We start from the raw sequence: 25603 nt of genomic DNA on the forward strand, positions 1-25603 counted from the left end.
AACTGCTAAAAACAAGTTGATAGAGGACACACACGCACACACACACAAATATGATGACAATTGGAAAGAGTGAGATTTTAGGCAAAGAAACTATCTGGTTGGTCAAAAAGTTCATTCTGGTTTTTCCATGCCATCTTACAGAAAAACCCAGATGAACTTTTTGGCCAAACCAATAGTTATGCAGCTACCACAACTTACTCACATGGAACCAAATAACTGTCTGTTCAAGTGTCTTTACAAATGAAAAGACAGATACAAGAGCCATTTTACTTTACATGACAGACATAATTATATGGCATGTAATTTTCCTTCAAGGCACTTACCACAATTTTTAATTATATATTTATTTCTGTATATACTTGTACAATGTCTGTCTTCCCCCCGAGAATGTAAATTCCAAGGGAGAGGGGAGTTTATATGTCTTGTTCATAGTTTTGTATTTACCTCCTCACATGTTGCTTGGCACATAGTAAGCACTCAATGTAAAAATCTTAAACGAAGGGCAAGAGACTCATTAAGTGTGAAAGGTAAAGAAAAGAATCAAAAATAATTCTGGGTCTCTGGACAAACAGCTGATTCTAGGTATGAGGGAGAAAAAGTGAAAGATGTACCTGGTCCATCTTGCTGTGCCTTAAATAAGGAAACGCTTATAGACTGATAGGGACATGAAAAAACAACATGAAAGGACTCCCTCCAGCTACACTGGAGAGTACACTTCTTTCCAAAGTAATATAGTGACTAAATATAGAAAGAATGATAGATTAGAGATCATCATTCACCCACCAATGTAATCATATATACCAGTTAGGATCATCAGTGAATACCAAAACCACTGAGTAAAAGTTGGGGAACAGAATATTCACACAGTCCCAAAGTTTCACTGCATGGATTGCCTATTATTTACAAAGGGAAAAATTGAGACTTTACAGTATAGACATCTACATGACACTACTTAAACAAGGAAGCAAATGACACAGCAATAACGGGACAAACTGACATCATGCACTTCTTGCTGTGCCACAATGAAAAAGACTTAATGATTAGAATTCTCATCAAAAATATGTAACCTGTACCTAATCATTGGAAAATTTCCGAGAAATTTTATATTGTAGAATATTCTACCTTCTATAAAATAACTAACCTGAACACTTCAAATATTTTATTTTAATGTCATGAAAGACCAAAACAAACAAATTTAAAAAGCAGAGGAATTATTCTAGGCTAAAGACAACTAAAGAGACACAACTACTAAATAAATTGGGGAGGGAACAGCTAAAATGGACATTATTGGAACAGCTGGAGAAATTTGAATATGGACATTAACATGATAACATTATATTAATGTTAAATTCTTGAGTAAAATATTCTGAGTGAGGATAATAATATTATACTATCTAGGAGTGCCCTTGTTTTTGGGAGATGCATACATGCTTGAAGAATTTAGAGATGACAGTCATGATGTTTACAACTTACTTTCAAAATTTCAGGAAAAAAAAGAAAAAGAAAGAAGGCAAAATATTAACAACTGGTGAATCAAGGTGAAAGGTATTTGGGTGTTCACTTAGTCTCTTTCAACACTTCTACAGACTTTTAATTTTTTTAAATAAACTTCAGGAAAAAATGTTTAAATGGCAATATCTTTAGAACAAAAAATTCCAGAATCTACATATCTGAGAAAACAGTTGTGAAGGAATTTATTAGAGAGAAATAATTCTGAAGGAAAGAAGCATTGTGATACATCTTGAGTTTGGGAGGAAAAACCAGATGAGAAAACATTTTCTTTTAGATTCCATATACATGTGTTAGCATACGATATTTGTTTTTCTCTTTCTGACTTACTTCACTCTGTATGACAGACCCTAGGTCCATCCACCTCACCATAAATAAATCAATTTCGTTTCTTTTTATGGCTGAGTAGTAGTCCATTGTATATATGTGCCACATCTTCTTTATCCATTCATTTGTCAATGGACACTTAGGTTGCTTCCATGTCCTGGCTATTGTAAATAGAGCTGCAATGAACATTGTGGTACATGACCTTTTTTTTTTTTTTTTTTTTTTTTTTTGCGGTACGCGGGCCTTTCACTGTTGTGGCCTCTCCCGTTGTGGAGCACAGGCTCCGGACACACAGGCTCAGAGGCCATGGCTCACGGGCCTAGCTGCTCCGCGGCATGTGGGATCTTCCCAGACCGGGGCACGAACCCGTGTCCCCTGCATCAGCAGGCGGATTCTCAACAACTGCACCACCAGGGAAGCCCCATGACTCTTTTGGAAGTATGGTTTTCTCAGGGTATATGCCCAGTAGTGGGATTGCTGGGTCATATGGTAGTTCAATTTTTAGTTTTTTGGGTTTTTTTTTTTGCGGTACGCGGGCCTCTCACTGCTGTGGCCTCTCCCGTTGCGGAGCACAGGCTCCAGACGCGCAGGCTCAGCGGCCATGGCTCACGGGCCCAGCCGCTCCGCGGCATGTGGGATCCTCCCAGACCGGGGCACGAACCCGCGTCCCCTGCATCGGCAGGCGGACTCTCAACCACTGTGCCACCAGGGAAGCCCCAATTTTTAGTTTTTTAAGGAACCTCCATACGGTTCTCCATAGTGGCTATATCAATTTACATTCCCACCAACAGTGTGAGAGGGTTATCTTATCTCCACATCCTCTCCAGCATTAATTGTTTGTAGATTTTCTGATGATGCCCATTCTAACCGGTGTGAGGTGATACCTCATTGTAGTGTTGATTTGCATTTCTCTAATGATTAGTGTGTTCAGCATCCTTTCATGTGTTTATTGGCAAACTATATATCTTCTTTGGAGAAATGTCTATTTAGGTCTTCTGCCCATTTCTGGATTGGGTTGTTTGTCTTTTTGATATTGAGCTGCTTGTATAATTTGGAGATTAATCCTTTGTCAGTTGTTTCATTTGCAAATATTTTCTCCCATTCTGAGGGTTGTCTTTTGGTCTTGTTTATGGTTTCCTTTGCTGTGCAAAAGCTTTGAAGTTTCACTAGGTCCCATTTGTTTATTTTTGTTTCTATTTCCATTTCTCTAAGAGGTGGGTCAAAAAGGATCTTGCTGTGATTTATGTCATAGAATGTTCTGCCTAAGTTTTCATCTAAGAGTTTCATAGTGTCTGGCCTTACATCTAGGTCTTTAATCCATTTTGAGTTTATTTTTGTGTGTGGTGTTAGGGAGTGATCTAATCTCATACTTTTCCATGTAGCTGTCCAGTTTTCCCAGCACCACTTATTGAAGAGGCTGTCCTTTCTCCATTGTATATTCTTGCCTCCTTTTTCAAAAATAAGGTGACCATATGTGCGTTCGTTTATCTCTGGGCTTTCTACCCTGTTCCATTGATCTATATTTCTGTTTTTCTGCCAGTACCATACTGTCTTGACTACTGTAGCTTTGTAGTATAGTCTGAAGTCTGTGAGACTGATTCCTCCAGCTCCGCTTTTCTTTCTCACGATTGCTTTGGCTATTTGGCATCTTTTGTGTTTCCATACAAATTGTGAATTTTTTTGCTCTAATTCTGTGAAAAATGCCATTGGTAGTTTGATAGGGATTGCGTTGAATCTGTAGATTGCTTTGGGTAGTATAGTCATTTTCACAGTGTTGATTCTTCCAATCCAAGAACATGGTATATCTCTCCATCTGTTCGTATCATCTTTAATTTCTTTCATCAGTGTCTTAAGTTTCCTGCATACAGGTCTTTTCTCTCCTTAGGTAGGTTTATTCCTATGTATTTTACTCTTTTTGTTGCAATGGTAAATGGGAGTGTTTCCTTAATTTCTCTTTCATATTTTTCATCATTAGTGTATGGGAATGCAACAAATTTCTGTGCATTAATTTTGTATCCTGCTACTTTACCAAATTCATTGATTAGCTTTAGTAGTTTTCTGGTAGCATCTTTAGGATTCTCTATGTATAGGATCATGTCATCTGCAAACAGTGACAGTTTTACTTCTTTTCCAATTTGTATTCCTTTTCTTTTTCTTCTCTGATTGCTGTGGCTAAAACTTCCAAAACGATGTTGAATAATAATGGTGAGTGGGCAATTTTGTCTTGTTCCTCATCTTAGAGGAAATAGTTTCAGTTTTTCACCATTGAGAACGATGTTGGCTGTGGGTTTGTCATATATAGCCTTTATTATGTTGAGGTAAGTTCCCTCTCTGTCTACTACCTGGAGGGTTTTTATCATAAATGGGTGTTGAATTTTGTTGAAAGCTTTTTCTGCATGTATTGAGACGATCAATTGGTTTTTCTCCTTCAATTTGTTGATATGGTGTATCACATTGATTGATTTGTGTATATTAAAGAATCCTTGCATTCCTGGGATAAACCCCACTAGATCATGGTGTATAATCTTTTTAATGTGCTGCTGGATTCTGTTTGCTAGTATTTTGTTGAGGATTTTTGCACCTATGTTCATCAGTGATATTGGCCAGTAGTTTTCTTCTTTTGTGACATCTTATGTCTGGTTTTGGTATCAGGGTGATGGTGGCCTCGTAGAATGAGTTTGGGAGTGTTCCTCTCTGCTATATTCTGGAAGAGTTTGAGAAGCATAGGTGTTAGCTCTTCTCTAAATGTTTGATAGAATTCACCTGTGAAGCCATCTGATCCTGGGCTTTTGTTTGTTGGAACATGTTTAATCACAGTTTCAATTTCAGGGCTTGTGATTGGTCTGTTTATATTTTCTGTTTCTTCCTGGTTCAGTCTCAGAAGGTTGTGCTTTTCTAAGAATTTGTCCATTTCTTCCAGGTTGTCCATTTTATTGGCATAGAGTTGCTTGTAGTAGTTTCTTAGGATGCTTTGTATTTCTGCAGTGTCTGTTGTAACTTCTCCTTTTTCATTTCTAATTTTATTGATTTGAGTGCTCTCCCTCTTTTTCTTGATGAGCCTGGCTAATGGTTTATCAATTTTGTTTATCTTCTCAAAGAACCAGCTTTTAGTTTTATTGATCTTTGCTATCATTTCCTTCATTTCTTTTTCATTTATTTCTGATCTGATCTTTATGATTTCTTTCCTTCTGCTAACTTTGGGGTTTTTTTGTTTTTATTTCTCTATTTGCTTTAGATGTAAGGTTAGATGTTTTTTGAGATGTTTCTTGTTTCTTTTTTTTTTGGCTATGTTGGGTCTTCATTGCTGCACACGGGCTATCTCTAGTTGCGGCAAGCAGGGGCTATTCTTTGTTGCGGTGCACAGGCTTCTCATTGCGGTGGATTCTCTTGTTGCAGAGAATCAGCTCTAGGCATTCAGGCTTTGGCACCTGTGGCACTCGGGCTCAGTAGTTGTGGCTCGTGGGCTCTAGAGCGCAGGCTCAGTAGTTGTGGCACACAGGCTTAGCTGCCCCCATGGTATGTGGGATCCTCCCAGACCAGGGCTCTAACCCACGTCCCCTGCACCAGCAGGCAGATTCTTAACCACTGCGCCAGTAGGGAAGTCCAAGATGTTTCTTGAGGTAGGATTGTATTGCTATAAACTTCCCTCTTAGAACTGCTTTTGCTGCATCCCATAGGTTTTTGGGAGTGGTGTTTCATTGTCATTTGTGTCTAGGTATTTTTTGATTTCCTCTTTGATTTCTTCAGTGATCTCTTGGTTATTTAGTAGTGTATTGTTTAGCTTCCACGTGTTTGTATTTTTTACAGATATTTTCCTGTAATTGATATCTAGTCTCATAGCATTGTGGTCAGAAAACATACTTCATACGATTTCAATTTTCTTAAATTTACCAAGGCTTGATTTGTGACCCAAGATATGATCTATCCTGGAGAATGTTCCATGAGCACTTGAGAAAAATGTGTATTCTGTTGTTTTTGGATAGAATGTCCTATAAATGTCAATTAAGTCCATCTTGTTTAATGTATTATTTAAAGCTTGTGTTTCCTTATATATTTTCATTTTGGATGATCTGTCCATTGGTGAAAGTGGGGTGTTAAAATCCCTGAATATAACTGTGTTATTTTCAATTTCCCCTTTTATGGCTGTTAGCATTTGCCTTATGTATTGAGGTGCTCCTAGGTTGGGTGCATATATACTTACAATTGTTACATCTTTTTCTTGGATTGATCCCTTGATCATTTGGTGGTGTCCTTCTTTCTCTCTTGTAATAGTCTTTATTTTAAAGTCTATTTTGCCTGATATGAGAACTGCTACTCCATCTTTCTTCTGATTTCCATTTGCATGAAATTTCTTTTTCCATCCCCTCACTTTCAGTGTGTATGTGTCCCTAGGTCTGAAGTGGGTCTCTTGTAGACAGCATATATACAGGTCTTGTTCTTGTATCCATTCAGCCAGTCTATGTCTTTTGGTGGGAGCATTTAATCCATTTACATTTAAGGTAATTATCGATATGTATTTTCCTATTCCCATTTTCTTGATTGTTTTAGGTTTGTTATTGTAGGCCTTTTCCTTCTCTTGTGTTTCCTGCTTAGAGAAGTTCCTTTAGCATTTGTTGTAAAGCTGGTTTTGTGGTGCTGAATTCTCTTAACTTTTGCTTGTCTCTAAAGGTTTTAATTTCTCCTTTGAATCTGAATGAGATCTTTGCTGGGTAGAGGAATCTTGGTTGTAGGTTTTTCCGTTTCATCACTTTAAATATGTCCTGCCACTCCCTTCTGGCTTGCAGAGTTTCTGCTGAGAAATCAGCTATTAACCTTATGGGGATTCCCTTGTATGTTATTTGGTGCTTTTCTCTTGCTGCTTTTAATATTTTTTCTTTGTATTTAATTTTTGATAGTTTGATTAATGTGTGTCTTGGCGTGTTTCTCATTGGATTTATACTGTATGGGACTCTCTGTGCTTCCTGGACTTGACTATTTCCTTTCCCATATTAGGGAAGTTTTCAACTATAATCTCTTCAAATGTTTTCTCAGTTCCTTTCTTTTTCTCTTCTTCTGGGACCCCTATAATTCAAATGATGGGACATTTAATGTTGTCCCAGAGGTCTCTGAGACTGTCCTCAAGTCTTTTCATTCTTTTTTCTTTATTCTGCTCTGCGGTAGTAATTTCCACTATTTTATCTTCCACGCCACTTATCCGTTCTTCTGTCCCAGTCATTCTGCTATTGATTCCTTCTAGAGAATTTTTAGTTTCATTTATTGTGCTGTTCATCATTGTTTGTTTGCTCCTTAGGTCTTCTAGGTCCTTGTTAAATGTTTCTTGTATTTCCTCCATTCTATTTCCAAGATTTTGGATCATCCTTACTATCATTACTCTGACTTCTTTTTCAGGTAGACTGCCTATTTCCTCTTCATTTGTTAGGGGTGATGGGTTTTTACCTTGCTCCTTCATCTGCTGTGTATTTCTCTGCCTTCTCATTTTGCTTAACTTACTGCATTTGGCGTCTCCTTTTCGCAGGCTGCATGTTCATAGTTCCCACTTTTTCCCCCGCAGAGGGTGAGGTTGGTTCAGTGGGTTTTGTAGGCTTCCTGGTGGAGGGGACCACTGCCTGTGTTCTGGTGGATGAGGCTAGATGTTACCTTTCTGCTGGGCAGGACCACGTCCAGTGGTGTTGTGTGGGGTGTCTGTGACCTTATTATGATTTTAGGCAGCCTCTTTGCTGATGGATGGGGTTGTGTTCCTGTCTTTCTGTTTGGCATGGGGTGTCAAGAACTGTAGCTTGCTGGTCATTGAGTGCAGCTGGGTCTTAGCACTGAGATGGAGATCTCTGGGAGAGCTTTCGCCATTTGATATTAGGAGCGGCCTGGAGGTCTCTGGTGGTCCAATGTCCTGAACTCAGCTCTCCCACCTCAGATGCTCAGGCCTGACACCTGGCTGGAGCACCAAGACCCTGTCAGCCACACGGCTTAGAAGAAAAGGGAGAAATAAGGGGCTTCCCTGGTGGTGCACTGGTTAAGATCCACCTGCCAATGCAGGGGACACAGCTTCGAGTACTGGCCCTGGAAGATCCCACATGCCGCAGAGCAACTAAGCCCATGTGCCACAACTACTGAGCCTGTGCTCTAGAGCCTGCAAGCCACAACTACTGAGCCCATGAGCTACAACTACGGAGCTCATGAGCCACAACTACTGAGTCCATGAGCCACAACTACTGAGCCCGCGTGCCACAGCTACTGAGCCCATGTGCCTAGAGCCCGCGCTCCTCAACAATAGAAGCCAGTGCAATGAGAAGCCCGCGCACCACACTGAAGAGTAGCCAAAGAAGTGCACAGCAATGAAGAACCAAAGCAGCCAAAAATAAATAAATAAAATAAATTTCTAAAAAAATAAATAAATAAAATGGTTAATTTTATATCTTAAATTTAAAAAAGAAAAAGAAAAGGGAGAAATAAACAGAAAAAATATAAATAAATAAAATAAAGTTATAAAATAAAAAATTTAAAAAAGAAAGAGAGGGCAATGAAACCAATAAACAAATCCACCAATAATAACAAGTGCTAAAAAGTATAATAATAATTTTTTAAAATGAAGGACAGAACCCTAGGACAAATGATAAAAGCAAAGCTATACAGACAAAATCACACAAAAAAGCATACACATACACACACACAAAAAGAGAAAAAGGAAAAAAATATATATATATATATAAAGGAAGAGAGCAACCAAATCAATAAACAAATCTACCAAGATAATAAGCTCTAAATACTAAACTAAGATAAACATAAAACCAGAAACAAATTAGATGCAGAAAGCAAACCCCAAGTCTACAGCTACTCCCAAAGTCCACCGCCTCAATTTTGGGATGATTCGTTGTCTATTCATGTATTCCACAGATGCAGGGTACATCAAGTTGATTGTGGAGATTTAATCCACTGTTCCTGAGGCTGCTGGGAGAGACTTCCCTTTCTCTTCTTTGTTTGCACAGCTCCTGGGGTTCAGCTTTGGATTTGGCCCTGCCTGTGCATGTAGGTCACCTGAGGGTGTCTGTTCTTTGCTGAGACAGGACCGAGTTAAAGTAGCAGCTGATTAGGGGGCTGTGGCTCACTTAGACCAGGAGGAGGGAGGGGTACAGAATGTGGGGCAAGCCTGCAGCGACAGAGGGCAGCATGATGTTGCAACAGCCTGAGGCACACTGTGTATTCTCCCGGGGAAGTTGTCCCTGGATCACGGGACCCTGGCAGTGGCGGGCTGCACAGGCTCCCGGGAGGGGAGGTGTGAATAGTGATCTGTGTTTGCACACAGGCTTCTTGGTGGCTGCAGCAGCAGCCTTGGTGCTTCATGCCCGTCGCTGGTGCCCGCGCTGATAGCTATGGCACACGCCTGTCTCTGGAGCTCATTTAGGTGGTGCTCTGAACCCCCTCTCCTCGCGCACCCGGAAACAATGGTCTCTTGCCTCTTAAGCAGTTCCAGACTTTTTCCTGGACTCCCTCCCGGCTAGCTGTGGAGCACTAGCCCCCTTCAGGCTGTGCACCAGCCAACCCCAGTCCTCTCCCTGGGATCTGACTTCCGAAGCTGGAGCCTCAGCTCTCAGCCCCCATCTTCCCCAGACAAGCCTCTCAGGCTGGTGAGAGCTGGTCGGCACCGATCCTCTGTGCGGGAATCTCTCTGCTTTGCCCTCTGCATCCCCGTTGCTGCGCTCTCCCCTGTGGCTCCAAAGCTTCCCCCCTACCCACCCCCTGTCTCTGCCAGTCAAGGGGCTTCCTAGTGTGTGGAAACCTTTCCTCCTTCACAGTTCCCTCCCAGAGGTGCAGGTCCCATCTCTATTCTTTTGTCTCTGTTTTTTCTTTTTTCCTTTGCCCTACCCAGATACATGGGGGAGTTTCTTGCCTTTGGGAAGTCTGAGGTCTTCTGCCAGCATTCAGTAGGTGTTCTGTAGGAGTTGTTCCACATGGAGATGTATTTTTGACGTATTTGGGGGGAGGAAGGTGATCTCCACCTCTTACTCCTCCACCATCTTGAAGGTCCTCTCTCAAAATTTTTTTTAAAAGTTTTACCATTTGAAACCTTAATACAGTTTAAAATTTACTTTTATCCTCAAAAACTTGCTGATTAGCAACATTTCTCTTTGCCAATGCAGATTGGCAGTTATGCTTCTATTCAACACTAAGGAACTGTGTGGCATTGATGAACTATGGGACCACATTAATTTTATGTGACAAACTTGTAATTACATGGTATGTAATTTTCCTTCAAGGCACTTACCACAGTTTGTAAGTATACATTTATTTGTGTGTATGTCTTAGTCTCTCCAGGACTGAGTATCTTGTAAAATGTGTATGTTGAACTAAATCTGATTTTCTTTCCAGTTCCAAGAGACTGTATTCTAATGGGAATATGCTGAAAGGAAATGATATCAGGATAGCAATTTCTCTCATGAGAAGAGCCTGCTTCCCTTCAGGTTACCTGGTGCTGACCAGTAATATAATTGTGAGAGCCAGAGCAGCAATGGACAGTGCACATCCAAATGTGGAAAATACATCTAGTGATTCAGGATATTTATATTCTTTTTTGAAACTCTGGAAAGTAAGTTGACTCATTATTTTTAAATAACCATTCTGAACTATCTATGAAAGTCAACATCATAAAGAGGTACACTGATTAAAGCAATCAGATATATTGATCAAAATAGCCAGATATGTCTTTTTTTATATAAAGCTGTGATTTTTTTTTTTTTTTTTTTTTTGCTGTACGCGGGCCTCTCACTGTTGGGGCCTCTCCCGTTGCAGCGGAGCACAGGCTCCGGATGCGCAGGCTTAGCAGCCATGGCTCACGGGCCCAGCCGCTCCGCGGCATGTGGGATCTTCCCGGACCGGGGCACGAACCCATGTCCCCTGCATCGGCAGGCGGACTCTCAACCACTGCGCCACCAGGGAAGCCCCAAGCTGTGATATTTTTAAAGGAAATAAATCAACTCCTTATCTCTAAGCAGTTTACATGAAATAGAGGCTTAAGAACAGTTACCTAACTAATTCAGTTAGGGAAGACATATATACTATTCCTCAATGTCTAAAATCAAAGTTGTTTGTGTTAGATCTAAATTGGCTAGAGTTGCTTTATTTACCCATTAAATTATTTTTATGTGTAACTATAATCCAAGGGAAAATCTGCATATCTAAGCTAATGTACTAAAAATAAAGTTGCAGAAATATTTTTATGGACATGGAAAGATATTCAAACGATCCTGTTCATTTTTCTTTGGAAAATGGGGTATAATTTTTATGTAGTATATCTATATCTACCCCAGCTTTTTAGTATGTAGTCATAGAAAAATATATTCCACATGAGTACGTACTCTTAGAAATCTGGAGAGGTAATAATGGCGGTCACTGGGTGGATAGGATATATATACATAATTATTTTTGCTTGTTCGTACTTTCTAATTTTTCAAATTGTTAAAATTAGAAAAGCTGAAAATGCTTATTTATAAAACATGAAAATAGTATAGAAACATAATTTTAAAAAGCACACGTTCCTCTTTACTGCCTCTACCCCACATCATACTCTACCTCTTGAAATCCTATTCTTCTCCAGAGGTGACCTTTTTATAGGTGCTTACAAATATTATCTATGTCTCTTTGCACAAATAAACAGGGGTTTGTTAACATAATCAAATTATTTTCAAACTATTTTAAGATATCATACACATTTTTCCATGTCAGTATATTTCTGTTGAGTAAGCAGACTCACTCTGTATGCAATGAGTATGTATTGCTTTAGTAGGGAAAAAATAAAAATAAAATAAACTTTGTTTTAAAAAATAATGAAACAGGGCTTCCCTGGTGGCACAGTGGTTGAGAGTCCACCTGCCGATGCAGGGGACACAGGTTCGTGCCCCGGTCCGGGAAGATCCCACATGCCGCGGAGCAGCTGGGCCCGTAAGCCATGGCCGCTGAGCCTGCACGTCCAGAGCCTGTGCTCCACAACGGGAGAGGCCACAAGAGTGAGAGGCCCGCGTACCGCCAAAAAAAAAAAATAATAACAAAACAAAAATTTCACATTACTTCCTATCTGCAGTATACTAAGTAGATGACAAAGAATCATAGAATACATATATCTTCAGATCTTAGAAATCATCTATACACTCAGAGCCTATCTGCTCTTAAACTTTACATACAATTCTAATCAGCTTTTTTTTTTAAATTTTGCAACCAAAACTAATTATAAACATGAGTAGGTGGGCATTGAGGCAGACTCAGATATTAGTAAGAATAGCTGAAAGTCTGACTTCAAAAAAGGAGAAAAATAACTATGACAGTATAGTCTGTATCATTTAATATACAAAGCAATCTGAGCTTTACACAGCTATTCAATAATACTAATGATCTTAAGATATCAAAAAAGGTAAAATTTTATCTTTACATTTCTGATTGAGAAATCAGATCTCTCTGTAATGCAAGTTATAAAATAAATAGTCAAAATCAATTTTTAAATATTTGGTAATTAAAATAAGAAAATGATAGTTATCTCAAAAATATTTTAAAAGCAAGGCTCTATAATTTGATATTCTATGTTGTACCAGTACGTTCTGGATCTCCATTGGCTTCTCAAATACGGGTACATCTTAGCTACTAGAAAATTAAAACATCTGCTTCTCTTTGGAAGAGTCATAGTGTTACTAGGCCCTTAGTAAGGGTAAGACACTCTACATCCCTCCCCATTCCACTGCATATAAAAACATTCCATCCAGTATATAAACAAACATTTTTGTTTTCACCAGAATAATAGGTTTCTGGAAATGAAACAAACAGAAGCCCGTCTTCCTAAAAAGGTCAGCCCAAGAAATCTCAGAGGTGTATAAATAGCTGCACACCAGAGCTGTTGCCAGTTACTTGTACGGGGTAGCACTGGAATGAAACAGCACACACGGAGGTATTATGGGACAAGTTGAATTAAAGAGCTTTTCCTCTTATATCTTCTGGCATAAACTTAGTAACTTAGATGATTACAATGGAAAAAGCTGTGGGTAACTGATGCAGACTGCCCACCCACAGCTATGTATGTACTGAACCTGTCTTCAGCACACAGCTATACAGCCTTATCTCTGGCTGTAGCAACTTCATGCTTCTGATATGTGAGTTAGTTGAGTGCAGTCCGTCAGCTCCTCTTTTGCACGTGGGCTCCCTTCTCATTATTAAATACACAGTACTGAACTCATCTATCCGGAGACTATATTGCAAAAAACTCTATTCTACTTGCCTTTACCAGCACTTCCCTTCTTAGTCCTCTAACTCCATTCCCTGTTTTTCTGTTTAATCTGAGTTGAGTGTCTATGTAAACTAACCCCCCAAATTATCTCCAGTTAGTACATACCAAAATCATATATAAGGAAATTCTTGTCAGGAAGGAGATTACCGTGCACACCCTTACCATCAATACCGCGAAGTTAGTAGTATGGTTGCAGCGGCAGCGCAAGAATCCATCAATGACTCCTTCTTTGTGACAGCCATGTGTGTCCCAATCCTTCAGGGAAAAATTCCAATAGTCACAGGCATAGGAATGAAGCTGGAATTCTTTTTCATTGTACTGTGAATTGATAAGACAATGGCAACTGATTTTTCAAAATGCTTAATTGGGTAGAAAAAAATCAAATAGGCCAAGATAAGCATATGAGAAACCAATTAGATATGTACAAAGCATAGCATCTTCATTACAGATTGAGGAGAGGAAAAGGGATACAAAATTCAAAGTAGTTAATTTTGGGTTTAGCTAGTCTACAAAAATATGGATGGGGGAAGTTGAAGTGAACACTGTCAAAGAATCTTTCAAAGAGTTGTTCTGTGAATTTCTTTTGCCCAAACCGTCCCTGGTTTTGCAATCAAGAGTGGGCTGAATTATTTCTGTTAATAGGAAAACTCACCCTTGGACTAAAAAACATTTCAACAGAAGTGCTCTGATCTTCCACATTTTCATCAGTTTTGCTTGAGATAATTTTTTGGCTAAAATGTGATTTAGCTATAAAAGTTTTTGATTGGAAAAGCTTGCTGTTTTGATACACTACAAAGCCACATGCCTTGGCATTAGCTGTGAGGGGGAAAAAAGGACACTAAAATTAATAAATGAACCTTAGGGTAAGCAAGAAACAAAGTCCCATGCCATCACTGAACTGCATGACTGCTTAATACTTGGGTAAAGTACAGAAAACGTGGTTTGCTGGCTGCCTTTATTTAATTGCGGTATGTAATTAACATATGATCTGTGGTTGGCTATTCCACCCTCATTAAGTTTTTTTCCTGAGATAAGATTCCTTATGTTCTAAATGGAAACCATAATTCCTGTCTAATCCGCCTGGAAAAAAAATTGGAAGTATATCATGTATAAAGTAAACATTCTTACTTTCTATGCAGTGAGACGGAGTGAACACGATGTGAAGGTAGCTCAAGACCACGTTGCTTCCCCCACTGACAAGACATCAAACAAGAAACAGCAGAGGGTGAACATCAGAACAGCTGTACCTAGAGGATTGCTCTGTGAGGTCTGTCTCCCATTCAGAGGGACTGAGCAGGGACCACTGTATTAACAGACTGGAGCTCAAGTTGTGCATATCAGGGAAACAGCAGAGGGTGAACTCTGCTGTATCTCACAAGTGAAAAACGTGTGTGTGTATTTGCATGTGTGTGTATATATATACGTGTGTGTGTATATATATATATATACACACACACACACACATATATGTATATTATATATACAAGGAAAACTAAAGCGGTGGTGGTGAGACCAGCCTAATCAGTCTTGTGCTTTGAGAGATAGGCAGGCAAGGACCTGACAGCCCCCCAGATGTCCTCCACAGCCAGCCACTTTGCTCTGTCCTCATCTGGGAAATAAAGACATTGGCTTCTGAGGTGTTTTCATGGCACGTTAAGCCCACCAAATTGTTCCTCCTGGATACTAGGTGACAAAGTTAACCCTAAAAATGTAGTATGCCTTCTTTTTAATCTTATTTTTATAAAAGAGTGACATGCTTGATGTAAAATCCAAATCCATCCAAGTATGTAGATTTAAAACATGAAATTCCCTACTCACCCATCTCCTCATTTCTACAGTATTCTGGTTATTTATTAGAAAATCATCTTTTCATCTAGATAATTAGATTCACTAGGATAAATTATATTTACCATTATCTTATAATTTTAAAAGAATCTCCATATCTCTAGACATAATCCTCCTTGATGTTTATTTATATTCTCTCTTTTCTTGATCAAACTTGTCAGAAGCTTGCATATTTTTCATTAGTCTTTCATGGAATCAAATTTTTATTTTGTTGATCAACTCTAGCATTTGTTAATTTCTATTTTTATTAATTTCTTCCTTCTAGATTTCTTTACATTTATTTTAATTTTTATGCCTCTTTAGCTGAATGATTATTTTTTAACAATTTCTTTTATTATCTAATGAATTTATTAAAGGATATACGTTTTCCTTTAAATACATAAATTCAAGGTGTACTGAATACCTAAATACAAACACAAACACTAAAAATATTCAGGAGAAAATATAGGAGACTAGCATGACTTTAGTAGAGCAATGAATTTTTTTTAAGTACCAATTACAGAAAAAAGATTGGTACATTGGACTGCATTATAAATTAAAATTTGAGTATGACAAAAGACATGAAAAACCAAGTAAAAGATAGCTATAGACTGGAGAGAAGATATTTGCAACTTCTACAACCAATAAAGAATTAGCCAATTAGAATTATATAACCAGTGAGAATTATGAACTTAGTCTTTCTAAAATATGTACTTTCTGGCACTGGATTTTTTTATTTGGGGAGAGAATAAAAGTAAATGTGTGTGTTTGGTTTGCTTATTGTAGTTGAATTAACCAATTTTTTTTTAGACTCTGAAAAGTACAATGTATGGATACCAAGGGGGAAAGAGTGGGGGTGGGAGGAATTGGGAGATTGGGATTGACACATATACGCTAGTGGTATTATGTATAAAATAGACAACTAATGAGAATGTACTGTATAGCACAGGGAACTCTACTTAATGCACTGTGGTGACCTAAATGGGAAAGAAATCTAAAAAAGAGGGCATATATGTATATGTATAGCTGATTCATTTTGCTGTACAGCAGAAACTAATGCAACATTGTAAAGCAACTATACTCCAACAAAAATTAATTAAGAAAAAAAAGAAAAGTACAAACATTTCAAGATAGACATAAGAATTTCTAAAGGGCCACATGCAAGATGATAAGGAGCTCATGGTGGGCACCATACTAGTAGAGATAACTGAAAATTGGTACTGCTAGATGATAACTGCATCAATTACATAAAATATCCCAAGGTCAGGTCTATAGGATGAATTTAAGCCTGTGAGTGTCATTCCACTAGTAAACACAGGCAAAGCTTACGACTGAGTATTTTTTAAATGTATTTTTAAATGTAAAACTGAACCACTTTAGCTAGATTTTTGTTGGAAAACAGATTTGCATCCATGGCCAGAGCATTTCAATTCTGCTACCCTCCAAAGGGTTTTTGCAAAGAAAGAGAGGAAAAAATAAAAAAAGAAATTATCTCTATGGCCTAGAATAGTAGACTTGACATTAACATAATTTGTCAGAACTCAAACATACTCAAACACAAATTATTCAGTGTGAAACAGTAAACATTATTTCTCGTTCAATGGATGTAAGTTATTAATTCCATGAATTGGAGTGCATTTTTTCATGTAACATAATTTAAGACCTGCTTTTCGTGGTGTTGAGCAAGATCTGAAGTTCAGCCTGTTCATTCAGGTTCAGTTTGTCCACACTTGCATTTACAACTGTGGAACCAGAAACCAGAGAATCCCTAGTTCCTATGAGAAGGAAAAAAAGCAGAATTTCATAAAAGCCTACACTTTCACGAATAGAGCATTATCGGTAGCAGAATGCTCTCTGCTATTACAAGAACCTGAAACAAACAGCTCACCTTTCAGCACAGTGAAGAGAACACCTGTAGATCCCACAGTGGCCTTCTGAAGAGAAATTAACAGACTGTATTGCTATATTAGGTTCTACCACTGACGTGTTGGCCAAAGACAAGGAATAAGTTTCAATTTGCTCAATAAGCCTGCATAGAATAAAATGTAACAACATAATATTGTGGAGATTTGTCATAAAATCAGTTGTGTGTGTCCCACATTCCAGTAGAAAGGAATGAGCACAGAATTCATGTGATCACAATATTGGCACAATTCCCTAAAAATATCTGACTTTCTTTACGAGAGTCTTACTTTGTTACATATACCTTTTTTTAAAGTTCTGGTGGACTCCTCCCACTGACACGTACCTTGGACACAGATGCCAGAAAGCTGGAATTCAAGAATGACAGATTTCCCAGTAGAAACAGTCTTTGTTATTCTGCTCTTCTCATAAAAGGATGGCGCTACCACCCTACAATGACCAGGCATTTGATTCTTGTTTCTCCAGTGCTGAGACTCAATTTCCTCTTATTCAACTCTCTCCTCTCACACAAACCCCTCGGGTTCCAAAGCATCTCTTATAAGTGTCGACTCCTGAGGTGACAGTTCATATGGAATTATGGAAGAGCAGATCTCTGAGCTCATTGCCTCGGCTATTAACTAAACTTTGCAGGTTTTCACAATGTTCTTTTCTACTTTGGATAAGTTAAAAGATAGATTAGATGGAAGGTGGGAGGGAGTGGGGGGAATCTGTTAATTTGGTGCTCTCCAAAGGTAAGTCATAAGACTGTTTCTTTTCCTGTTTCCTATAAAAAATATTTCCACTCTTTCTGTACTTGATAAAACAAAATGTCTCTATTTAAGATAACTGGTTCAATCTAGTTTTCCCAGAAATGAAAGAATTTCATTAATATGTAATTGTTCTTTATTCTAAATCTTTATTCCTGACACTAATACATCTTTTCTCTTCCTCAAGTGAGATTTTAAAAAGAAATAAATTTTTAAATAATTTAAAAAACTTCATAAAAAGAATGTGATAGTCATTCATATGGAAACATTCAAGTCAACTTCTCTATTTCAAAAGTTTTCCTTTCATAACACCATTTTCTGTAATTTTCAGCAATTCACACTATGCATTTCCCACTTGATGAATAGCAATCATACTCCAGAGCTGCTTTCGACAGGAGGAGTACCTAACAAAACTGCAATCTGCTAAGAACATAGTTCATACATTCATTCAACCAACAGTGTCTGTTGAGCACCCACTAAAAGGTCAGTACCTGTGAAACACTGGCGATACTAAGGGGAGCTCCTTCAGGCATTTGAAGGCTAAAGGGAAAAATGGGCCAGGTACATGGGGGTGTTTGCTGCTTTTAAAGGGCTGCTCTAGCCACAGCCACTTGTAAGGCCTTTATTCCTTCCATATTATTCTTTCCTCCTCTTGTCGTAACTGATTGGATGATAGGTGGGTGCATGTCTCAGAGATCCCAATCAGGAGGCTGGCCATCAACCTAGTACAAATGACTAGAAGCAATCTGATTCTTTTCCCTAGGAATCTTCCATTTAGTGCAGCAGTTATATCAGAAAAGCCTGGCTTTCAAGGGGACCAGAGAGGTCATTAGAGTCAGCCCTCCGTATCCACGGGTTTCGTTTCCGTGGTTGGTTGAATTTGCTAATGTGGAACCCCACGCAGATACGGATAGCCAACTACACCATTTTATATAAGGGACTTGAGCATCCGGGCATTTTGGTTTCCGTGGGGAGCCGGGGAGGTAAGAGAGGGGATGGTCCTGGAACCAATCCCCCACGGATACTAAGGGAGAATTGCATATCATTGTAAGGACAAATACAAATTAAAAATGAGAGGTTTAATTCTTCCTGTGGAAAATAAGGGAAGAAATTTCCCTCCCCTCCTTTTTCTTTGAGCATTTACTTTAGAAAACTTGCAGGCACTTTCTCTTCTCTTTGAAATGTAAATAAATCCTTTTGAAAACTAGATTGGCATTTTGTCAAAGACCTAGGAATGTCTTTCTCAGGGACCTGGGAACTATCTCTTTGAAATGGAAACATCGAGGGATCTAGCTAGTGCCCCTATCTCCCAGTTTCTGTGGGAGAGTAGTAGCCTAACTTCGGTGGGTGGGCACCTTGCTCCAAGTTGCAAAACTACCTCCTTTCATAAAGATATGAAAGGTTTGTTCTTCCTCTGGATAAAGTCAATTAGCTAACACAAAAGGTCACCTCAATTACCCAGTTAACTTAGGATAAACTGTGTGTGGCAAATAGTGCTGTGGAGTTCTCTTAACTGAGGACTAGTTATTATTTATCTGAAAACATGTATGTAACAGGTTGTATCTGCTTGCCTACCTAAAGAGGTCAGATTCCCTTCTTCTTCCCAGTCTATTAAGGGTTTGTCTGTGATGTTCGTCACATTCTGGTTTAATGCCTGTGCAATAATTAAAGTGTTTTCTTTCTCTACTACCTTTGTGGAAAGGATTTCTGGGTTGGGAGAAGATTTTGTTTTTAATTTTACTTCCCCAACATCATGAAAGGGTTAAATTATGAGAGAGCAGAAACTATAAATAAAGATGAGACATACATGTTTACTGAGTCATGTTAATGATAAACACAGCTGCTAACCTATTTTTCCAAGATTTAATATGGATAAGTCCAGTATTATGCTAGCGATTTACATACATTATCTCATTTGAGCCTTACAAGAATCCTGCTGAAGCGAGTCCCAAAATCACTCCCATATTACACTGAAGAATCTGAGGCTCTTTGGAGAGATATGGAGTAATTTGGACTAAATCATGTAGCTACCAAAAAGCAATGCGAAGATTTGAATCCAGAACCGTCTGATTTCAACAGCCACTGCCGTTACATTCTCCCACAGGGAAGACCCAAAACTGCTCTACTAAGAGCTTCAAAGCTGCCTTGGAAGCCCTGCCATCCCCCTGGTCCAGCATCCACAGGGCCCAGCTGTATTATGATCCTGTTCCTAGGTTCCCAGGAGATTCCATATGCCTCTTTACAGTAGCTCTCTTTTGGTTAAGATAACTTGATCAGCTGTCTTGTAAGCAAAGAAAGCTGGCTAGAACAGAAATGCAAACAGAAATGTGCAATGGAAATGTACAAGGTAGTCAGTATTAGCAGTTTTATGTTCCCAAAGTTAGGTAAACAAGGACAACTAGGAGCTTGAACGTAACAGCAAAGTTTCAAGGTTATGGATCAGTCTTTACAGCAAGTGTTCAAAATGGAGAAATAAGGTCTTAGATTCACTGATTGAGTCAGATGCCTTTACCAGCAGAGACTCTGCCCTGGCTGGGCCCACTTCAACACCCTGCCTCCTCCCAGTTTAGAACAAGAGAATGCGTGAAAGGATGCTGGAGAACTCTGCCGTGACAACGTGCGATGAATGAAGCTGGAGTGAGTTCTTTCCTCCCTGTCACTCTCCTCTGTTTCACTCTCACCCTGTCCACTTCTCCCCATATGTGTAGAAGGGGAGTTCGGTAGCTTAGAGACACAGAAAGGAAACTGTAGATGAAAGAAGGGGAAAGTCAGAGTGAGATTTACCATTTAGGCTGGTGCCTATCAGGAGACCTCCACATTGGTCTCAGTTCAGCGGATGGAGTTTGGAAAGGAAGAGTTGCCCCAAGTAACAATTAATTTCCTTCCAGGGGAGAGAGGAGAGAGAGAGAGAGATTACCTCTGTTGGCAGCTCACCAAGAGTGTTCTCCTGAGGAGAGCTAAGAGCTTGCTGACACGATCTTTGGGCTCGAGATTGAGGCAAAAGCCTTATTTACATGAATAAAGACCTGAGTCCACAAGGGTTTACACAAAAGATCACCTGGGAGAGGGTAAACTGATAGCCCATCATTAGAAAAATAAGTAGACTAGAAATTCAGAGTGGGAGGAAGGAAGGATTGAGTGTGGTTATACCATTTCATATTTCAACGCATCCTATATTGAAATTTTTTATTTATCCTCTAAACACCTTCTTCTATGCCATTTGGACTTTACACATAAATCACACATAATTGTTTTCTTTTTTCTCCATGCCTTAAGCCAGTAAAATTCATAACTGTTTATTAATGGGACAGTGTTTTCATCTATCTCATGATCTGTGACTTTCTCAGCCAAATCCCACAATGGTTCTTTCCTCAGCCTTCTCACCAAAAACATCCACTCCTCTCCTTTGCCTCCAGCAAGACTGCAAACACAGAACCTCCAGCTCTGAAGGGAGTTCACTGAACATAGACTCTGGACCAACTTCAAGAAAAATGGGAGTGTTCACACTCCCAGTGAGAAGGACCCAGACTCCTAGAGAAATCTGAAGTCATAAAATACACCAGTTCAATTGTTTATAACACCTCTACCATCATCTCTCAGAATTATAATCTTGTCAATGTTCTGTTTCAGGCATTTGCACTTTTTCTACTTTGAGGACTCAACACTAACTAGGTACTGGTTATAATATTAGTGAACTGAGAACTACTAGGAATTTCTCCTAAGGAAATAATAGGTCATGCAAACAAAGATTATGTACAAGAATGAAATACCAAAAGACTTGAAGCTATCTAAATGTCCAGCAGCAGAGAACCGCTTAAATAATAGCTGACTCATATCATGCAGTTATCTAAAATTTATGATGTAGATGTATAAGTATTTATATTAAAAAGATGTTTACAAAGTACTAAAGTGACAAAAACAAGTTATAAATTAAAAGAGTATGTAGGGCTTCCCTGGTGGCACAGTGGTTGAAAGTCCGCCTGCCGATGCAGGGGACACGGGTTCGTGCCCCGGTCCGGGAAGATCCCACATGCCGCGGAGCGGCTAGGCCCGTGAGCCATGGCCGCTGAGCCTGCGCGTCCGGAGCCTGTGCTCCGCAGCGGGAGAGGCCACAGCAGTGAGAGGCCCGCGTACCGCAAAAAAAAAAAAAAACACAAACAAAAATAAACCCACAAAAAACCATAATAGTTACTCAGAAAAGAAAAATACATAACCAAATGAAAGATGGTGATTCTCTTGTCCCAAAAAAAGTAATATCTTTCAAGCAAGTGTGATGTCCCTTGATGGCTATATTACTGACATTTTTACGCTTCCTGATTCAACAGCACAGTTATTTTTTGTAGCCGTATCTGTTTTGTAAATTATAAAGAAATATTTAAGACACAAAAAATATATAAAAATTATGACGGTAGGACTCCCCTGGTGGTGCAGTGGTTAAGAATCCGCCTGGGCTTCCCTGGTGGCGTAGTGGTTGAGAATCTGCCTGCTAATGCAGGGGACACAGGTTCGAGCCCTGGTCTGGGAGGATCCCACATGCTGCGGAGCAACAAGGCCTGTGAGCCACAACTACTGAGCCTGCGCGTCTGGAGCCTGTGCTCCGCAACAAAAGAGGCCACGATAGTGAGAGGCCCGCGCACCATGATGAAGAGTGGCCCCCGCTTGCCACAACTAGAGAAAACCCTTGCACAGAAACGAAGACCCAACACAGCAAAAATAAATAAATTAATTAATAAATTCCTACCCCCAATATCTTCTTTAAAAAAAAAAAAAAGAATCCGCCTGCCAATGCAGGGGACACAGGTTCGAGCCCTGGTCCAGGAAGATCCCACGTGCCTTGGAGCAACTAAGTCCATGCGCCACAACTACTGAGCCTGCGCTCTAGAGCCTGCGAGCCACAACTACTGAGCCCGTGTGCCACAACTACTGAAGCCCATGCACCTAGAGCCTGTGCTCTGCAACAAGAGAAGCCACCGCAATGAGAAGCACGCGCAGTGCAACAAAGAGTAGCCCCCACTCACCGCAACTAAAGAAAGCCTGCACACAGCAAGGAAGACCCAAGGCAGCCAAAAATAAATAAATAAATAAATTTTAAAAAACAAATACTATAAAAAATAAATTATGATGGTAAGTATCTATGGACATACCACAGGAAGTAAGTACCAATACAGTTGAAGCTCTTCTTTTACCTCTGAGCTTTTAATCAAGAAGCTGGAAAGAACTATGTAAAGAGTAGAATCATGAATACTTGAGTAAGTATGATATATGTGGGCAGAGGCAATTTAGATTCGGCAAATGGAACGCTGGTCTAAATAATTTCTTAGAATAAATAAGGCAAAGAAGGACATAGGAAGGAGCAGTGCATACAATTTATTTAGTGTTTCAAAGAGCCCTTGACACACATAGAAATAAATATCTAAATAAAATGTGAAAAATTTTCCCAGGTTCATTATTCACTATCAAACACTTGCATAAACATCTAGAATTAGTTACTGAGATATCCGGTTCTGCAGGAAGTGGATGATAACCTGCAGAAAGGTGTGAGAGGCAGGAGGATTGGTCAGATGAAAATCAATGCAAACCAAGGACTATTAAAACGTTTAGGGAAAATCATATGGGATAATGGGCTCTAAGCTGTCAGGAAAGGGGTCTATGAATTTAAAGGGCTACTCTTAGAAGATATTACCCAATCTGGCATTAAAATCGTGTATGTCATCAAAATCCTAGATAGCATCAGGGGGCATATTAGAAATAGAAAATATCATTTGCTCCTTTATTCTTGGAAAGCCTCTGTGCAAGCAAGGTTGTCACGCTTCAGGAAAGGTGTGATGAAGCTAGAAAATGTTCCAAGATGGAAAACTAAAATGATCAAAGAGGTGAAGGACTCCTAACTGTGAAGAGACTTAACTGCAATTCTACCTAGAAATATGAAGTCTCAAAATAGATACGGTGTAAACCTACAGTCTACCCAGTCTTTAAAATTGAGATAAATTATGTAACAGCAGATCTTAACCTGATCAAACTCCAGGAGATGGAGGAGGCTGCAAGAATAAATATATTGAAGAATTAAAAGGAATTTACTACCGATCTATATTTCAGTTTTTAGGAGAACTGGAATTATGTGATGTAACACCCAAAACTTTGAACATTGGCATCACGAAATGGAGCCAAACCCTTCCACAAAATCTTCCTTGATGCCTCTTCTAGGGACCTAACACTAGTTGGAGAGATGATAGGTATGACCCAGCATAGCAATTCATATGCCTAAACAGAGGAGATGCTTGGAAAAGCACAAACCATTCAGAGTGTTCTTGTCACATGTTTGCAAGGAAGAGCCATATCTTCCCACTGGAATTCTGTGAAAAGTAAAATTCTCATAGGTACTGTTTTCACAGAAATTAACTATAAGGGAAAGAAAAAATATTCTTCATCATAAATTCATCATTAATCAAAAAAATTTCATTATAAATTTTCACTTTTCTTTCTCAAATTTCAAACCAGATAAAAGTCAAAGTTCAAAACCTCTCTGGTGTAATTCGAAGGGTAATAGAAGGCTTATAGGACTCACTGACCAGCCAGGAACTACACACTTTCTTATCTAGTTAAGTTACTACCATTACAATAACTAGTATGTTCGATTACAGGTTCCTTACTGATCGTACATCTCCGTCCTTTCCACTCTTCTGGACAAATGCATCTGCCATTTTCCCAGGTTCCACCATTCTTGCAGAACTCTATAGGGGTGCTAGATGTGGGGTAAATGTTCCTAAAGAAACAATAAATAACAGAATAGTATATGAACTGGCTGAGTAGTTTCTCTTTTGGGGTCTGTGGCCTTTAATTTCTATATGTAAAACCATTATTTTGAATATCACTGCTGAAAAATATTCTTTGTAAGATCATCAAAAAATATATACACTGAGAATCTACACAGGGTATACAATGCTTACTAGATGTTATGGATATGAAAAAACCATATTTGAAAGATACGACACCTTGACCAAGGAGATTAGAATCTACTGAAGGAAACAGATTATATAGATGATGTATATATACTAGATAGATAGATATAGATGAACCATGTCAATATGCAGATCTATAAGTGCTATAAGAATATAGAAGAGAGATGTTGAGGACAGAGGTAATCCATCCAGAGAAGACTTTTCAGAAGAGGTGGTGTTAGCATCAGATTTTAAGACTAAATCTAAAGAAGTCAGATAATGAGGATGATTATAATTTTTGTGACTTTCTGTTTGAATAAAAAAAAAATCCCACAAGGACTCAGAGGCAAAAAAATATACAAATCAATTTTCACTGCAAAGTAAAGAAGCTGTTACAGTGGAGGATTACTGGACTGAATGTCAATATTATGACATAGTATGAGTGTGTTTCATGTTTGGTAATTGCAATCATTGTTGCTTTTGTTGTGGTCATACATTTACAATGCTTGGTGTCAGTTTATTTATCTCTTGTAAAAATAAAATACAGTGTGTGTGTGTGAAAAAAATAAATAAAAATAAAATTAAAAAAAATAAAGAAGTCAGATAAAATGTAGGCAGGATACAAACAGCAAAAATTCAAAAACATGGAAAGTTCTGATGTGTCCAAGAACAGAGAAAAGCTTAACATATCAGGAGCGTTGGTTCTACGTGGATCAACAGCAGGACATAAGCAGCATTGTGAGCAGCTTTATAGAACAAGCTGAAAAGATTTAACCCTGCAGCAGCCTAGAGGGGTCTTAAAACAAGGAAGTAACATAGTAAGGAATATTTTTTAGGAAGATATCTCAAGCAATACGGGAAGTGACTGAGGCTGGGAGGCAAAGAAGACCTGCTAGCTAAATGAGAACCTGATCTAAAACAGTGGCTCTAAGAAAGTCAGGTGTCAATCAACTCAGGAGCATACCTGAGACTCGATTGTTTGGATCTAGTGACTGGTTATTTTGAGTTGGGGACACTGGGGACACTGGGGACTCTAAATTGAAAGACAGGGTGGATGGTGAACAAATTAACTA

General features: G+C 38.9%; 1 protein-coding gene across 1 annotated transcript in view; it reads right to left on the reverse strand.

Moving 5' to 3' along the window:
- Nucleotides 1-25603, reverse strand: part of ADGRG7 (adhesion G protein-coupled receptor G7) — a gene marked incomplete at both ends in the record, with an annotated part of 90779 nt that overhangs the window by 37223 nt on the left and 27953 nt on the right. Inside the window, 9 exon segments of the mRNA XM_082655331.1 lie at nucleotides 10298-10410; nucleotides 13262-13417; nucleotides 13752-13915; nucleotides 16594-16698; nucleotides 16812-16854; nucleotides 16856-16952; nucleotides 18084-18132; nucleotides 23887-23991; nucleotides 24243-24355. Of these exon segments, the coding sequence (XP_082511457.1) occupies nucleotides 10298-10410; nucleotides 13262-13417; nucleotides 13752-13915; nucleotides 16594-16698; nucleotides 16812-16854; nucleotides 16856-16952; nucleotides 18084-18132; nucleotides 23887-23991; nucleotides 24243-24355 (945 nt within the window).

Source organism: Grampus griseus, assembly GCF_964374135.1.
Source record: "Grampus griseus genome assembly, chromosome: 5".
Lineage (NCBI taxonomy): Eukaryota > Metazoa > Chordata > Mammalia > Artiodactyla > Delphinidae > Grampus > Grampus griseus.